At 44.4% G+C, this 17,038-nt stretch overlaps 1 protein-coding gene across 1 annotated transcript in view; it reads left to right on the forward strand.

Moving 5' to 3' along the window:
• Nucleotides 1-3,836: 3,836 nt before the first annotated feature.
• Nucleotides 3,837-17,038, forward strand: part of LOC121553431 (glutamate dehydrogenase, mitochondrial) — a 43,995-nt gene continuing 30,793 nt past the window's right edge. Inside the window, exon 1 of the mRNA XM_041866532.2 lies at nucleotides 3,837-4,443. Within this exon, the coding sequence (XP_041722466.1) occupies nucleotides 4,041-4,443 (403 nt within the window). The 5' untranslated portion in view covers nucleotides 3,837-4,040. The remainder of the gene's footprint in view (nucleotides 4,444-17,038) is intronic.

Raw genomic sequence — 17,038 nt, forward strand, 5'->3', positions numbered from 1 at the left:
ATGTAGGCATTTGATTAATGCTTAGTAAATGTATATGTGTGTTTTTGGGTCTAATAAAGATTAACTCTTTGCCACAGTATGATGCCAAAGGGCAGGATCCCAACTTTAAGGTGGGACACTGTAGAGCCCAAACTCACTAATGTGCAAATTCACCTTGGAGGGGTTGAATACTGTACCTCTGTGGAATTGGACTTCCTCTCTTTAAAACAAGAGACATTTCAAAAAGGACAAACAAGGATGTTTAGAAATTGTTTGGGAGGACAAATAGATTTGTTTCGTCAAACAAACCTCACACGAGTAAGCAGAAAGCTTAATGGTGATTTGAAAAACATGGTAGAACCCCCCTGTTCTGAAAACCATGCTCCACATACAGTACAGGGATTTTAGTGCAGTAGAGGTATACAGCTCCACAGCTGGCAACAATAACAGAGGCCATTTGTTAGAGAGACTGTTAAATGTACACGTTCCTGGCATGTGATGTTTCTGTGGAAAAGCCGAAAAAGGCAGTGTAACTGAGTAACTCCCCAGAACTCACCAACCAGACGATGGGTGTTGTGAGCACGCGAGCCAATGATACACCAGAACTGTTCACTTTGAAACCACATCAAGACTGATTGCAGCCCTCAAACTACAGAACGGTAGGGTGAGAGACAGGAAAAGATGGGAGTGAGGAGAGGGTGTAGGCCTTCTGATTGTCAATGTTGTGAGTGTGCTTATACCACAAACACTGCTAGAGTTGGTGCAGCTGTAGAACTTTTTGAGGCTCTGTTAGCAGAGTTGTGGTTGATCATTGCTAGACTTCTTATTTAAAGAAAGCATGGTGGACTGGACTGTGTGTGTGTGTCCAACACTAGGGGTGATCTTATCTGTTTACTCAGGGTATAGTCCACAGCAAGGGGTCAGTGTTGCAGTAGTAAGGATTTACAAACTGAAACAGCTACAACCTGTTTGACATCAGGTTGCATCAGCCAGTGCTGTGCCTTTTGAGACATGTGTAAGCAAACCCATTGACACTGCCCAGTAAGCAAATTTAAGTGGAAAGACCTCTTTTAGACGTATTTTCCTAGATGTTGACATCACGTGCATTTCAGGTGCTGAATGAAAGGTTAGAAGTATTTTCTGGATGTCGAAAATACGTCTTATACGGACATTGAAAATATGTATTATACGTCAAAATCAACATCAGGTGCATTTTAGGTGCTGAATGAAAAAGAAAAAAATACGTATTTTCCAGACATTGAACATACGTCTGTCTGTTTTTCCCAGACTATGAAATGTTCTCATTTACAGACATTGAAAATACGTATTTTTCGGTCATTGATTCTATGGCCAAATTTCAGCTGCTATACATCAGCATTATATCACAATAATAATTTCACACCTCTTAATAGGAAAGAGGATCCAACTGAAGATTGCCGAAAAATATGTAGCATTCCACCCATCTACTGTATCACATGCACTTATGTTAGCTTTTTCAAAAGCTTTAAAACTGGCAGCAATGATATTCAAAGTAGTCCAACATATAGAATAAACCAACAGACCACTTCAACTACAAAAACATTCTAAAATGTAAAAATGAGTAACGGCTACATATTTCTTTTTTGCTATGAATGGGATAGGTTGTTGTTCATCTACCTTAGTTGAATGCACTGACTGTAAGTCACACTAGATAAGAGCATCTGCTGAATTACCAAAATGTACATGTAAAAACAAAAACTTGCAAAGCATGCTGGGTATTATTCTAAGGAGCTCCGCACCCAAACAAGTAAACATTGGGTCGGTGCGGACCAGATCCAAATCATAGATGTCTAGGCTATTTTTCACAAGTTTGAACATCAGTACAGTATGGCACAGTTTAGTACAGTAGAGCACAGTAAAAATTGAGTACAGTTCTATATGGTACAGGACAGTAGAGTTTTATTCAGTAGAGTACAGTACAGTTATTAGAGTGCATTAGAGTAAAGTAGAGTACAATACAGTACACTTTACTGTACTCTAGTGTGCTCTATTGTACTGTACTTTTCCTTAATGTACTGTGTACTGCAGGGATGGGCAACTGGCGGCCCGTGGGCCCGCGGATCAATTTACCCCCCAAAATATTTAGGAACTCGGTCAGGGTCTCAACTTACTGTTGAGAGTTAGAATAGTAGAATACACAAGGTGCAATTTTGAAATTTGGTTGTGCATCAGCACTTTTTCTCTTGTTATGTTATAGATTGTTACATAAACTGGCCGCTAGATTAAACTTGTAATAATCATGGTGGAATTACCGACCGGGGGCCCCATGGATTTTGTTAGTCACTCTCACTAAAATATGATATAAAAACTGCAAACATCTTTCTCCACCCTATGGCAAAATATGTAGAACTGCATGAAATGAGTTATAAAATTGCAACATTTTCTCTCCACCCCATGACAAAATGTGTAGAATTGCTGGTAATTAACTCAAACTTGTGGGGGACCACTTTCGAGAGGGGGGCCACTAAAATGTTCTGCTTGCAAGGTGGCGGGGGCCCTCCAACAAATTTTCGCTTAGGGCCCCCAAAAGGTTAGGGCCAGCTCTGACCTGCATGTGTGGGTTTGGATGTGGGTACACTGACCCCGAGCCACTGCGGCCCCTAATGTTGAGTTGAGATTTTTTGTGGCCCCCACCTCCATCAAAGTTGCCCATCCCTGGTGTACTGTAATGTACTGTGTAGCTCAGTTGGTAGAGCATGGCGCTTGCAATATCAGGGTTGTGGGATCTATTCCCACGGGGGACCAGTATGAAAATGTATGCACTCACTAACTGTAAGTCGCTCTGGATAAGAGCGTCTGCTAAATGACTAAAATGTAAATCTATGATAGGTTCAGATTTGGTCCGGTCCAGACCAAATCTGAACCGATTATAGACGTTTATGTTTGGACTAAATCAAGGCCAGTCCGGACCAAATCGTAACCAATTATAGACGTCTATGTTCGGGCTTAATCAAGACCAAATTTGAATGTCTATGTTTTGGCCAAATATGGTGCAGATCGTAAAAATACATCCAAAAGACATCGCCTGACGACAAATGCTTAGTGGGTGAGGCTTGGGGTTGCAAACACTATTGCAATTTCCTGGTGATAGATCTCCATCCACACCAATGTGCAGCGTCTTACATACTAAGGACACTGTCTGCCTTGGCGTTCATTCCTAAAAATTGGGATGTAGTGGTGTATGACTTTTATGGTTTCTACAAATGCTACAGTCTGCAAGCCTCCTTTTCCCTCTGTGATGCAAAATAACTAAATGTACAGAGAAAGCAGCATATGGAATATATTTTCCTCAGTGCTCTCTAACGTTACTCCCTTCCCATGGGTGAACCTGCTGTCTTTCAAAGAGATAACACTTTTTGAGGGAGGGTTGGGAGCAATCTATGGGTGCTGCAAGTCCAAAAAAAATGTTGAAGACCCAAAATGTGTATCTCAATCCATTTATTTTCCATAATTCAGTACTTCCTGTATAGCCCACACCCTTGAACACACCCCTCCAACTCATGAATTGATATTCTACAAATGCAAATGAACTCTCTCTGCTACCACATCATTCACTGTGCAGAATTATACACACGTTTTTGACATTTTGCTTTAATCAATGTCAAGAGAACTGGGCCATGTTCAGTACAAAAACGTTGTGGAATGTTGTAGATAGAAATGTTATGACTAGAGCCTGATGTGATTCCTTATTATATATAACAGAGGATTGTTTGTTTTACATCACACATTTATATCTGAACTTGCGTCCTGCTGAACACGCCCAGGGAGCGCAACTATTTGTTGCGGAGGCGCGCATTACTTTGCATGCGCGTTCAAGTGGAACCCTCCCCAGTGAGGTAGGAATCCACACAAACGCGTCTGCATTAAAACAAGAAAAGGGACGCGTGACTGCTGTCAGATCAATGCGAAACGGGACAGGACAAGCCGTTGTCTTGTTTTAAGTTTTGGTTTTCCCCCGGACCATTTCATTGTCTAACCCCTCACTTTTCTTTGAATTTCATTCGTTACTACCTCTGTTAAAAATGTACAGATATTTCGGAGAATTACTTACTCGTGGTGCAAACAGTGCTCTGGCCTCGGGATGTGTCGAGTCGGCTCTTCCAGTTACCGCGTCGTTGATGAGGGTGTGCCACTACAGCGAGGTCGGAGGAGAGAAAGATGCAGATGATCCCAACTTCTTTAAAATGGTGGAGGGATTCTTTGACCGCGGTGCAAATATCGTTGAGGATAAACTGGTGGAGGACCTCAAAAACAAGGAGACGCCAGTGCAGAAGAGACACCGCGTACGTGGAATCCTCAAGATTATCAAGCCCTGCAACCATATACTGAGTGTGTCGTTCCCCATCAAGCGAGACAACGGCGAATGGGAGGTGATTGAGGGGTATCGTGCCCAGCACAGCCAACACAGGACCCCCTGTAAAGGAGGTAAAGCGGGGACAGTGAAGGGGCGTGGGTCATTCAACGCTGAACTGACACTGAGTGTAGCTAGCATGCTAGCCAGTCTGTCAACTCCCGTTCAGATGGTTCAAACATTTTCCAACTTTCCTAGGCTACGTATGTTTCGATGCTAGCTTGCTAATATTGACTTTTAAAATTACGTTGTGTGAGGAAGCGGCTGGTTTCCATATCTTGTTAGCTACTTTGACAGTCAACTCATGCCCGCTGAGGGTCCACACAAATTCAAAGCTAACTAATGTTAACTACCACCAAGATAATATGCATTGGCTAAATTACTAGCTAGTTAACTAGGTAGCTTATCTATCCATTACCAAGCTAGCTAGATACGTTCTGACAAACGTACAACTGTATTTTGTTGCTAGCTACAATTATGAAGTAATAAATCAAACTATAAAACGAAAGCTGTTGCACAAAAGGTATTTTGTCAATCACCGGGCAAATTAGCATCTGAGGTTGAAGGGGCCTATCTATGGAGCCCTCGCGCTTGTAGCTGATTAAATGCCGCGTTCAAAACAACTGGGAACTCTCAAAGATACGAGGTCAAATCATGACGTCGGTGATCTTCGAGCTCTAGAAAGAGGCCCGAGTTGGATTACCGTTCAAATCGATTTTCCCAGTCGGAGCTCGTTTTTGTACGAGTTCCTAGTTGTTTTGATTGCACTGAAGTCAGAGATTTCCGAGTTCCCAGTTGTTTTGAACCCAGCATAACCACGTAGCTGAGTGAGCGAAGTCTCCACATGTTTTTTTTTTCTTCAGGGAAACTGAAAGTAGGTTGAAAATACTGTATCCCTGAACCGGAAACAGCCGCTTTATACCTCTCAGCAGAGAGTGGTAGCAATTATATTTATAACTAACCCAAGATAGTTCATCTGTGTCGTTTACAGTGGGAACAAATGAAGCATAGTGGGCAGAACAAGCATGGAGGTGGGCGAAACACGAGCTAGCTAGCTGCTTCTTTTTCTTCAGTGGGGTTTATCCGCGGTTGACGTCCAACGTTATGGTGCGTTCACACAAGCTAGCAAGATCCTATTGGCGCATTGTAGCATATATTTGCATATTTCCGTTAGGGAACGCCTCCTCGGAAGTGCGCATGTGCACAAACTCAATTCGACCTTGCACTCTTAAACAAATACTTTTTTTTTTTACTTTGGCAAAGCATCAAGTCTATAAAACGTAGTGTACTGTGTTCGTAAGGTTCTAGTTTTGGGAACAGAAAAATGTATTATGATCAGATGTTTCATTGATGAGAAAATTAGAAGAATGTCGGCCCAGTTTCACCTTGATCCATCCCCTCCCACTACCCACTACTGGACCATATTTGGTGGTGAGAACGTTCTAAATGGATGCTTCAGCTTTATAGCCCCTGTGAAGTGTCTGGGTTTCCCCTTCTGTAACCACTTCTGGTGGTAGCTGATTGGAAGGGGAGACGCTATATGGACACCTGCGGCCTAAGCGACAGATCAAAATTTAGGGGCAGGTCCAACTCAAGGTGTCATAAAAAAAAATGCACCCACCTCCCCAACATTACAAATATTTTCACCTGACCCTCCCTTTTCCCTGTAAAATACATTGAATACCCTCCCCCCTCATAGAATTAACTCAAAATAATGTTTACGACCAACTGTAGCGACCCTGGATATCGACTTTGCCCCTTCCACATGCTTTTGTGGCACAGTCGATGCCACAGCAGGGCTACGGGCCAGAAGGTTGACGGTTCGCCGACCACCACAGACAAGGTCACTCTCCCTTTCCCCGCCTGTTTCATAACACTACGATCAAAGCCGGCTGTAGACAATTATCAGCTAGGAGGAAATCTGATTTTCAACATTTTGATGCCATATTTATAATTATATTAAATATATGCAACACATTTTCCACCAACGGGTTTCTGTGCCAATCCACCACAGAACCAATAAACAAAGCATACCGACTTCGGGGACTTAAATATCATGGTTTGCATTTTCAACACCACAGTAAATAAGACTGTCAATCTCTACAAACAGAAAATACATCCCTCCCTACCTTGTAGGCTTACCCAGTATTGAAGGCTTGTCTTGACATTCTCAGAATATAATTAAACCTTTTGGTATTTTGTAGCAATGTCTTTTTCCATTCATCAATTGGCCGCTGGACAGTTTGGATTGATTGATTTTTATTTGTCAGTATAAAAGAAAAGCATAATAAAGCCGGTGACTTATTTCCATTGTAGTGCCTAATTTTTTAAAACAAAATTACATATACAATTTACATAGATGCAGACATATTATAGAGATGAAAAAATGCTCAACCTCCAGATGAGTATGAGGGGGGAGTTTAAGCTATAACAAATTACAAAAACACTATGCAAAACTGTATAGACACACATTTTTTTATTGGTTTTTAGGCTACTTTCCTGAAATATAATAATTGTCCACCTCACGGTTCAGCTGCCAGAGATTTGAGCACTAAATGTATCAGGGAATTGCGTGCATAAACCTACAGGCTTATGTGTCCACTGTATAATATTAATATTTTAAGATAGAAGAGAAGCTTAGACCTAACCCCAGAGAGATATGCCAGTGGCATGCTACTACACCGACATGCATTTCTTTGTCAGATGGCTACTGCGTCAGATGTACAGAAGGAAGTAAATTAACAAATTAGCCATCAGAATATTTTGTATAATATTAGGCGTTATATTGTTAGATTATAGGAGTAACTCTGGTAGGCCTGAAACAGACTTCCTCACCTCAAGTTCAACTGTTGGAGTCAGTTGGAGCGCCAGGTCACACTGCCTTCATATCTTAGGCCTGCAGTAGCTAAAGCTTAATAATAGCCACACATTTACATTTTAGTCATTTAGCAGATGCTCTTATCCAGAGCGACTTACAGTTAGTGAGTGCATACAATTTCATACTGGTCCCCCGTGGGAATTGAACCCACAACCCTGGCGTTGCAAGCGCCATGCTCTACCAACTGAGCTACACACCATACCAAACCTTCATAAACATTTCTACACTTTATTAGGGTAATATCAAAAGTCAAGCCATTGTTTTATAGGGAAAATATGAGCAGAAGAGTGGATGTAAACCAGGGAAAAAACGCACTACCCTCCCCGACCACTAGGGGCCTAAATTATAACAGTTGTGTCCATTTAAAACTAAATATCTGCATGCACCATTTCTGAAAACACTGCACAGGCACAAACATTGAGATTTATAAACTTGGCGCACGCCATACATACGCAGGTTTCCTGTTTATAAAATCCCATCGTTCACCTTTTATGGTGACAATAATGCCTTTATTTGCTGTATACTTCGGAAGTATTGGAATTAGGCCAAGACCGTATCTAATGGAAATAGCAATGCATAGCGAACTTGATCAAATGTCTTTGGAGGAATGTTTGTTTTCTTTTGCAGTGACATTTGCTGTATCTGACAGTTTCTAAAAGACAAAAACAGATAGCAAATTGTTGTGGATTTGAGTGCAATAATGTTTTGGATTAACTTTTTCCCGAACCTAAATATGCTGCACTGCCCGCGAATTCTGAAACATTGTCTACTCTGATTTTTTTTTAAACCACAGTAGGCCTACTTACAGTGGTAGCCAACACACTTCAATGCAAAAGGTCAACTGTCTGTTCATCTGTTTCTACTTCTAATTCTACTGTATGTTATATACCGCGCTCCCTGTCGGACGCATGAAATTCCTTGAAATTATAATAGCCTATCTAATAGGCCCAATTAAATGAGATGCGCATGGTAATTTGTTGTATGGCTGCTTCGGGAATATGAACTCATCATGACCAGAAAAGCTGAGAAATGTATTCTGCAATGGTTAGGATATATTTGTATTATGTTTATAAATAAAGTATTGCCTACTCGAGAAATGTGATATTACAATATTCAGACGTAGTAGCCTACAAACATAAATGGAAAAGGTGAACCGTCTGTTCTACCGTTAAACTACGCATCGGATCGCATAGAGCAAAATACTTGAAATGGCTTATCTATTTACTACTGTGAAGTGGGTCCAATTAAATGAGATGGGACGAATGGTAGCCTATCCTAACTTGTTGTACAGTCGTGGCCAAAAATATTGGCACCCTTGCACTTTTTTCAAATAATGCACAATTTCTTCCAGAAATCTGTTGAAATTAAAAAATGTTTTGGTCTTCAGTGTGCAGTTGAACAAAACAAAAACATCTGAATAATTTACAAAATCTTAGCTTATTCCACAAATATATCCTAAAATGGCCCGGACAATATTATTGGCACCTTCTAGAAGTAGATTGAAATAATTAGATTTCAAGCAGGTGATTCTCCTTTATGTTGGAATTGAACTCCCCTGTGGTGAGTTGCAGGTGCCTGCAATATAAAAATCGCTCATTTGACCAGTTTGGATAGAGAAAATAACTAATTCTCCTGCTTTGTGTCACTGTGTACCGCATTGAGAAAAGAAAGAAAACCAGATAATTATCTGAGGAGGTAAGACTCAAGATTGTAGCCAAGCATGGACAATCTCAAGGCTACGAGTCCATCTCCAGAGACCTTGATGTTCCTGTTTCCACCGTACGTAATGTTATCAAGAAGTTTAAGGCCCATGCCACTGTAGCCAACCTCCCTGGACGTGGCCACAAGAGAGAACTTGATGGAAGATTGCAGCGAAGGATTGTTCGAATGGTGGAGAAAGCGCCTCAGTCAACTGCCACACAGATTCAAGCTGACCTTCAGACACAAGGTACGAGAGTTTGAACTCGCACCATCCATCGCCAACTCAATGAAAGGGGGTTATATGGTAGGAGACCCAGGAGGACCCCACTGCTGAGAGAAAGACATAAGAAAGCCCGACTGCAGTTTACCAAAACTTACCTGAACATGCCAAAATCCTTCTGGGAGAATGTCCTATGGACAGATGAGACCAAATGATAGCTTTTTGGTAAAGCACACCATCTCTGTTTACAGAAAACAAAATGAAGCCTTCAAAGAAAATAACACCTTCCCTAGAGTCCAACATGGAGGACGTGTGCATGGCATCATGAAATCAGGAGAATACCAAGGCATTTTGGAGCACAATGTCGGACCCAGTGTCAGAAAGCTGGGTCTCTGTCTCAGGTCATGGGTCTTCCAGCAGGACGATGACCCCAAACACACTTCAAAAAGCACCCAAGAATGGTTCAAGACATATCGCTGGACTGTTCTAAAGTGGCCAGCAATGAGTCCAAATCTAAATCCCATGGACAACTTGTGGAGAGATCTGAAAACAGCAGTTGGGAGAAGGCACCCTTCAAATCTGGGAGAACTGGAGCAGTTTGCACAAGAGGAGTGGGCCAAACTGCTAATACAGAGGGGCAGGAAGCTCATCGATGGCTATAGGAAGCGCTTGATTGCAGTTTGACCAAAGGCTGTGCTACCAAATATTAAGTCTAGGGTGTCAATAATTTTGTCTGCCATTTCTGTTTTTCTGATGTTAAATGGATATATCAAGTTCTGAATCAAAAACAAAGGTTCTGTAATATTAACAGTGAAATAAAGAATTGTGGAGACCAAATACTTTGTTCAATTTCAACTTATATTTAGGGAAATTGTGAGTTTTTGGCCACGACTGTAGGCCTATAGGCTATTTTGCGAGTAGCCTAATGAAACCATTGCAGTCAAAAAAGGTGAGGAATTTATTCTGCAATGATCATGGAAATGAAATAAATACAGTGGGGGAAAAAAGTATTTAGTCAGCCACCAATTGTGCAAGTTCTCCCAGACAAAATGAGAAAAAAATGTCCAGAAAATCACATTGTAGGATTTTTAATGAATTGATTTGCAAGTTATGGTGGAAAATAAGTATTTGGTCAATAACAAAAGTTTCTCAATACTTTGTTATATACCCTTTGTTGGCAATGACACAGGTCAAACGTTTTCTGTAAGTCTTCACAAGGTTTTCACACACTGTTGCTGGTATTTTGTCCCATTCCTCCATGCAGATCTCCTCTAGAGCAGTGATGTTTTGGGGCTGTCGCTGGGCAACACGGACTTTCAACTCCCTCCAAAGATTTTCTATGGGGTTGAGATCTGGAGACTGGCTAGGCCACTCCAGGACCTTGAAATGCTTGTTACGAAGCCACTCCTTCGTTGCCCGGGCGGTGTGTTTGGGATCATTGTCATGCTGAAAGACCCAGCCACGTTTCATCTTCAATGCCCTTGCTGATGGAAGGAGGTTTTCACTCAAAATCTCACGATACATGGCCCCATTCATTCTTTCCTTTACACAGATCAGTCATCCTGGTCCCTTTGCAGAAAAACAGCCCCAAAGCATGATGTTTCCTCCCCCATGCTTCACAGTAGGTATGGTGTTCTTTGGATGCAACTCCGCATTCTTTGTCCTCCAAACACAACGAGTTGAGTTTTTACCAAAAAGTTATATTTTGGTTTCATCTCACCATATGACATTCTCCCAATCCTCTTCTGGATCATCCACATGCACTCTAGCAAACTTCAGACGGGCCTGGACATGTACTGGCTTAAGCAGGGGGACACGTCTGGCACTGCAGGATTTGAGTCCCTGGCGGCGTAGTGTGTTACTGATGGTAGGCTTTGTTACTTTGGTCCCAGCTCTCTGTAGGTCATTCACTAGGTCCCCCCGTGTGGTTCTGGGATTTTTGCTCACCGTTCTTGTGATCATTTTGACCCCACGGGGTGAGATCTTGCGTGGAGCCCCAGATCGAGGGAGATTATCAGTGGTCTTTGTGACGTCACGAGAGGCTACACAGCTTTCAGCGGGATTGCTCAAGTAGTGCAAGGAGACAAGGTTCAAACAAAACAAGGATTTTATTATAGGTCTTGGGAAATTAACGAAAATATAACAAAATTCTGTTCTCTTGTGGCTCTTTAAGGGTTAACAGTTCAGGGATGTCTCTTCCACATCCAAAATCATAATTCTCACTCGCTCAGATAACTTTTCCCCAGCCTTACTGTAGTCCACGTTGCAGCTAGTGGCCAACCCAGCAAAAAGTCCTTCCAAATGTCTCTCACGTATTTCCACAGGTGCATATATCCAAAGGTGAGTATTTCCCAAAGGTAAGTATCTCCAAATCCTTATATTCCTCATGGAAGTGGACGTGCAGCACTCTTGTCCTCCAGAGAGCCCAGGTTCCAGACTGTGTCTCTTCCCTCCCCAAACCTTCAGCTCATCAGCTCCTCATTTGTTTCAGCTGCGTGGGAAGATTGGCCATAGAGGGGTGGAGTTCCCGACCATACCAGCAGATGGAGCCATAGCTGTCTGGGTTTGCAGCCACCTCAGGGGGATGTAACGTCCCTCCCGGACACAGCCTCTCGTGACATCACACATCCCCCTCCTCGGGACCGACGTCCTCGTCGGGGTAAAGGCAGCGAAGAAGGCATCACGCCGGGAGAGGGCGTCCGCATTGCCGTGGTGCTTGCCAGCCTGCTCTCTCTTCAACTCCTCCACCTCTAGGACCAGGGACTCAGCCTCCTGTTGTCTCTCCTTGAGTTTCTTACTGAACGCATCAGCCTTGGTTTTAGCAGAGTTTAGCTTCTGTTGAGCAGCTTTCAGTTCCTTCTCTCTCTCTGCCTCCGCATTCTTCATCTTGTTCTCCAACACCTTGTACTTCTCCTCTGCCTTCTTCTGGACCTCCTTACTACTGCGCAGGGTCTCCTCACACTCCTCGATGGTCCTGCGCAGCCTCTCCAGCTCCTCCTGTTGCTTATGGAAGGAGCTCTGTTGGAGTTTAGCCTGGAGGATATCTAACTCTTCTGTCTTCATGTCTAACTGTTGCTTTAACAAACGATACCTCTCAGCGGTCCCCTTCAGACCAGACAGTTCTTTGTCCAGATTCTGTAGCTCCGTCTCTGTGTCGGTCTGGGCACCTGCCATCCCTATCAGAGCCCGGGCGGGAGTGAGTAACTCGGAGGATTGCACCGGAGCCTTCCCAGGATGAGTCTTGCCTCTCCGTTTCCGAGGTACTCGGGTTATCCTCTCCTGAGACTCTCTCCAGAGTGGGTAAAAGGCTGGGCAGTCTCGTCCAATTAGGACAGGGACGGGGAGGGAATCAACCACCCCGCCGTCGTGTGTATGGTTCCCCGTGTGCTGGTCATTGTAAGTTCAGTAATGGGGTATTCTCTGGTGTCCCCATGGACACAGGAAACTGGGAGGACTTTCCCCAGGGTCAGACACGTTGGGCCCACCAAATCCTTACGCACCAGGGTGGCCCGGCTACCAGAATCCAGTAAGGCCTCCACATCATGGTGATTCACAGTTACCGGGCAGGTGGGGGTCGATCTGGGCCGCCATCTACGACTCCCAAGAGCGAGGCAAAACGGTGTGTGGGTGCTGAGCTGGAGGACTCCGCAGTGGGCATAGGTTCATCGGCTGGTTTCCCACACTGCCAGGAGATATGTCCCATCTCCCCACACCGGTAACACTGTCGAGTTTCCCCCTCCTGGTGTACTCTTCTTGGACCCGTCTGGTTTCTGGCTCCCCCCTGGAGCCGGGATAAGTCCTGACGTGGCTGGGTTCGAGACCTTGGGGTCCTTTGGACGGGTTCTTCCCATTTGTGGTGGGGCCGCACTCCTGGGGTCTTTTCGGGAAGCATTCAGCATCTCCGCTGTGGCCTGGTACTTTTCCACAGCTTCCACGGTCAGATCAGCCGTGGTCAAGGCCTGTTGACTGATGAACCGTTTTGCCTCATAAGGCAGGGCGCGTAGGTAACGATCCACCACAACGGCCTCCACCACCGCCGCTGCTGTATTCCTCTGCGGATCCAGCCATTTCCTTGCGATTCGGACAAGTTCATGCATCTGCGCCCGAGGAGGTTGGTCTGGTTGGAAGGTCCAGCTGTGAAAGCGCTGGGCCATACCAAACTTTGTGAGTCCATATCTGCTGAGGATCTCCGACTTCAGGGCATCATAGTCAGTAACCTGGTCAGGGCCCAGGTCCCGGACAGCATTCAGTGATTCCCCCGGTTAGAAAGGGGGCTAACAGACCAACCCACTGTTGCTTGGGCCAGGCTTCCCTAGTGGCCGTGGCCTCAAATGCATGCAGGTATGCCTCAATGTCATCGGTAGCTCCCATCTTAGATATAAAGTCACTTGCCTTTATTGGGCGGGTATTTTGGACAACCCTCTGTCTCTGCAACTGCAATTCCTCTGCCTTCAGAAGGTTGGCTTTCTTTTGCTCCTCCAAGAGAGCCACGTTTGCTTGCATCTGGGCTTGCTGGCCAGCAACAAGGGCTTTCAATATGTCCTCCATTTCAGTCGGCGGGGAGCCTACGGCCAATTTGGAAAACTGGGTGATCAAACCTTCGGTATCCTCCTCTGACATGCACTATTAACGCTTGAGCGTGCCCGCATTCTCCACCATCTGTGACGTCACGAGAGGCTACACAGCTTTCAGCGGGATTGCTCAAGTAGTGCAAGGAGACAAGGTTCAAACAAAACAAGGATTTTATTATAGGTCTTGGGAAATTAACGAAAATATAACAAAATTCTGTTCTCTTGTGGCTCTTTAAGGGTTAACAGTTCAGGGATGTCTCTTCCACATCCAAAATCATAATTCTCACTCGCTCAGATAACTTTTCCCCAGCCTTACTGTAGTCCACGTTGCAGCTAGTGGCCAACCCAGCAAAAAGTCCTTCCAAATGTCTCTCACGTATTTCCACAGGTGCATATATCCAAAGGTGAGTATTTCCCAAAGGTAAGTATCTCCAAATCCTTATATTCCTCATGGAAGTGGACGTGCAGCACTCTTGTCCTCCAGAGAGCCCAGGTTCCAGACTGTGTCTCTTCCCTCCCCAAACCTTCAGCTCATCAGCTCCTCATTTGTTTCAGCTGCGTGGGAAGATTGGCCATAGAGGGGTGGAGTTCCCGACCATACCAGCAGATGGAGCCATAGCTGTCTGGGTTTGCAGCCACCTCAGGGGGATGTAACGTCCCTCCCGGACACAGCCTCTCGTGACATCACATCTTGTATGTCTTCCATTTCCTAATAATTGCTCCCACAGTTGATTTCTTCAAACAAGGCTGCTTACCTATTGCAGATTCAGTCTTCCCAGCCTGGTGCAGGTCTACAATTTTGTTTCTGGTGTCCTTTGACAGCTCTTTGGTCTTGGCCATAGTGGAGTTTGGAGTGTGACTGTTTGAGGTTGTGGACAGGTGTCTTTTATACTGATAACAAGTTCAAACAGGTGCCATTAATACAGGTAACGAGTGGAGGACAGAGGAGCCTCTTAAAGAAGAAGTTACAGGTATGTGAGAGCCAGAAATCTTGCTTGTTTGTAGGTGACCAAATACTTATTTTCCACCATAATTTGCAAATAAATTCATTAAAAATCATACAATGTGATTTTCTGGAAAAATAATTCTCAATTTGTCTGTCATAGTTGACATGTACCTATGATGAAAATTACAGGCCTCTTTCATCTTTTTAAGTGGGAGAACTTGCACAATTGGTGGCTGACTAAATACTTTTTCCCCCCACTGTAATAGGAAATATGTCTATTGCTAATTATTTTAGAATGCAAAGATACAATACATAGTTTTGCTCTTCTCACTAATGGCAAATGATTGCATCTTGTGTTATATTTAGCTGTCTGTTTTGTTATGAATGAATACAATTGTATTTGTCACATGCGTCGAATACAACTGGTGTAGACTGTACCGTGAAAAGCTTGCTTACGAGCCCTTCCCAACGATGCAGAGTTTAAAAATAAAATGGCAACACGAGGAATCAAATATACAGGGAGAACCAGTACCAGATCAATGTGCAGAGGTACGAGGTATGAGGTAGATACGGTATGTACATGAAGGCAAGGCAAAGTGACTAGATGCTCTCAATGGTGCAGCTGTATAACTTTTTGAAGATCTGAGGGCCCATGCCAAATCTTTTCAGCCTCCTGAGGGGAAGAGGCGCTGTCGTGCCCTCTTTATGACTGTGTGTGTGGACCATGTTAAGTCCTTAGTGATGTGGACGCCAAGGAACTTGAAGCTGTCGACCCACTCCACAACAGCCCCATTGATGTGGATGGCGGCGTGCTCTCCCCTCTTTCTTCTATAGTCCACGATCAGCTCCTTGGTCTTACTGAGAGGTTGTTGTCATGGCACCACACTGCTAAGTCTCTGACCTCCTCCCTGTAGGCTGAGTCATCGCCGTCGGTAATGAGGCCTACCACCGTGTCGTCAGCAAACTTAATGATGGTGTTGGAGTCGTGCGTGGCCACGCAGTTGGGGGTAAACGGAGTACAGGAGGGGACTAAGCACACCCCTAAAGGGCCACCGTGTTGAGGGTCAGCGTGTCGGAGGTGTTGTTGCCTACCCTCACCACCTGTGGCCGGACTATGGTGTTGAACGCTGAGCTGTAGTCTAGGAACAGCATTCTCACATAGTTATTTCCCCCCTTGTCCAGGTGGGAAAGGGCAGTGTGAAGTGCAATTGAGATTGCGTCATCTGTGGATCTGTTCGGGCGGTATGCGAATTGGAGTGGGTCCAGGGTGTCTGGGATGATGGTGTTGATGTGTGTCATGACCAGCCTTTCAAAGCACTTCATAATTACAGATGTGAGTGCTACAGGGCGGTAGTCATTTAGGCAGGTTACCTTGGAGTTCTTGGAAACAGGGACAATGGTGGTCAGCTTGAAACATGTTGGGATTACAGACTGGGACAAGGAGATTGAAAATGTCTGAAGACACTCGCCAGCTGAGCTGGTCTGCTCGTGCTTTGAGAACGCGCCCCCGTATTCCGTCTGGCCTGGCGTCCTTGTGATTGTTAACCTTTTTAAACGTTTTGCTCACATCGGCCACAGAGAGCGAGATCACAGTCATCCAGATAAAACAGGATATTTCACGCAAGGCACGGTGTTATATTCCTTGAAGCGAGCATAAAATGCATTTAGCTCGTCGTTTAAGAGTTCTGCATCGCTGGGTAACTCATGGCTGGGTTTCCCTTTGTAATCTATTATCGTCTGCAAGCCCTGCCACATACGACGAGCGTCGGAGCCGGTGTAATAGGATTCCACCTTCCTCCTTTTGCATGTTTGATGTCTTGTCGGAGGACGTAGCCGGCTATCTTGTATGCGTCCGTGTCCCATTCCTTGTAAGCAGTAGCTCTAGCCTTTAGCACAGCACAGATATTGCCTGTAATCCATGGTTTTTGGTTTGGATACATTCTTATAGTCACTGTGGTGACGACATCGTCTATACACTTATTAATGAAGCCTGTGACTGTTGTGGTAAACTCCTCAATGCTATCGGATGAATCACACAACATATCCCAGTCTGTACTAGCAAAACCAGTCTTGTTGCCTCGCATCTGCTTCATCCGACCACTTTCGTATAGAGCGCATCACTGGTACTTCCTGTTTTTAAGCTTTTGTTTGTAAATAGGAAGCAGGAGAATGGAGTCATTGTCCGTTTTGCCGAAGGGAGGACATTGTGTGCGTTTCTGTGGGTAGAATAAAAGTGGTCTAGCGTTTTAGTGCCCCTGGTGTCTTGTTTGTTTATGCCCCAATACAGTTTGTTGAGTGCCAGAGTGGTGTTGTCTTGTGGAGGGATGTAGACAGTCATGAGAATTACAGAACT

This window comes from Coregonus clupeaformis, chromosome 37 (genome assembly GCF_020615455.1).
Source record: "Coregonus clupeaformis isolate EN_2021a chromosome 37, ASM2061545v1, whole genome shotgun sequence".
NCBI lineage: Eukaryota > Metazoa > Chordata > Actinopteri > Salmoniformes > Salmonidae > Coregonus > Coregonus clupeaformis.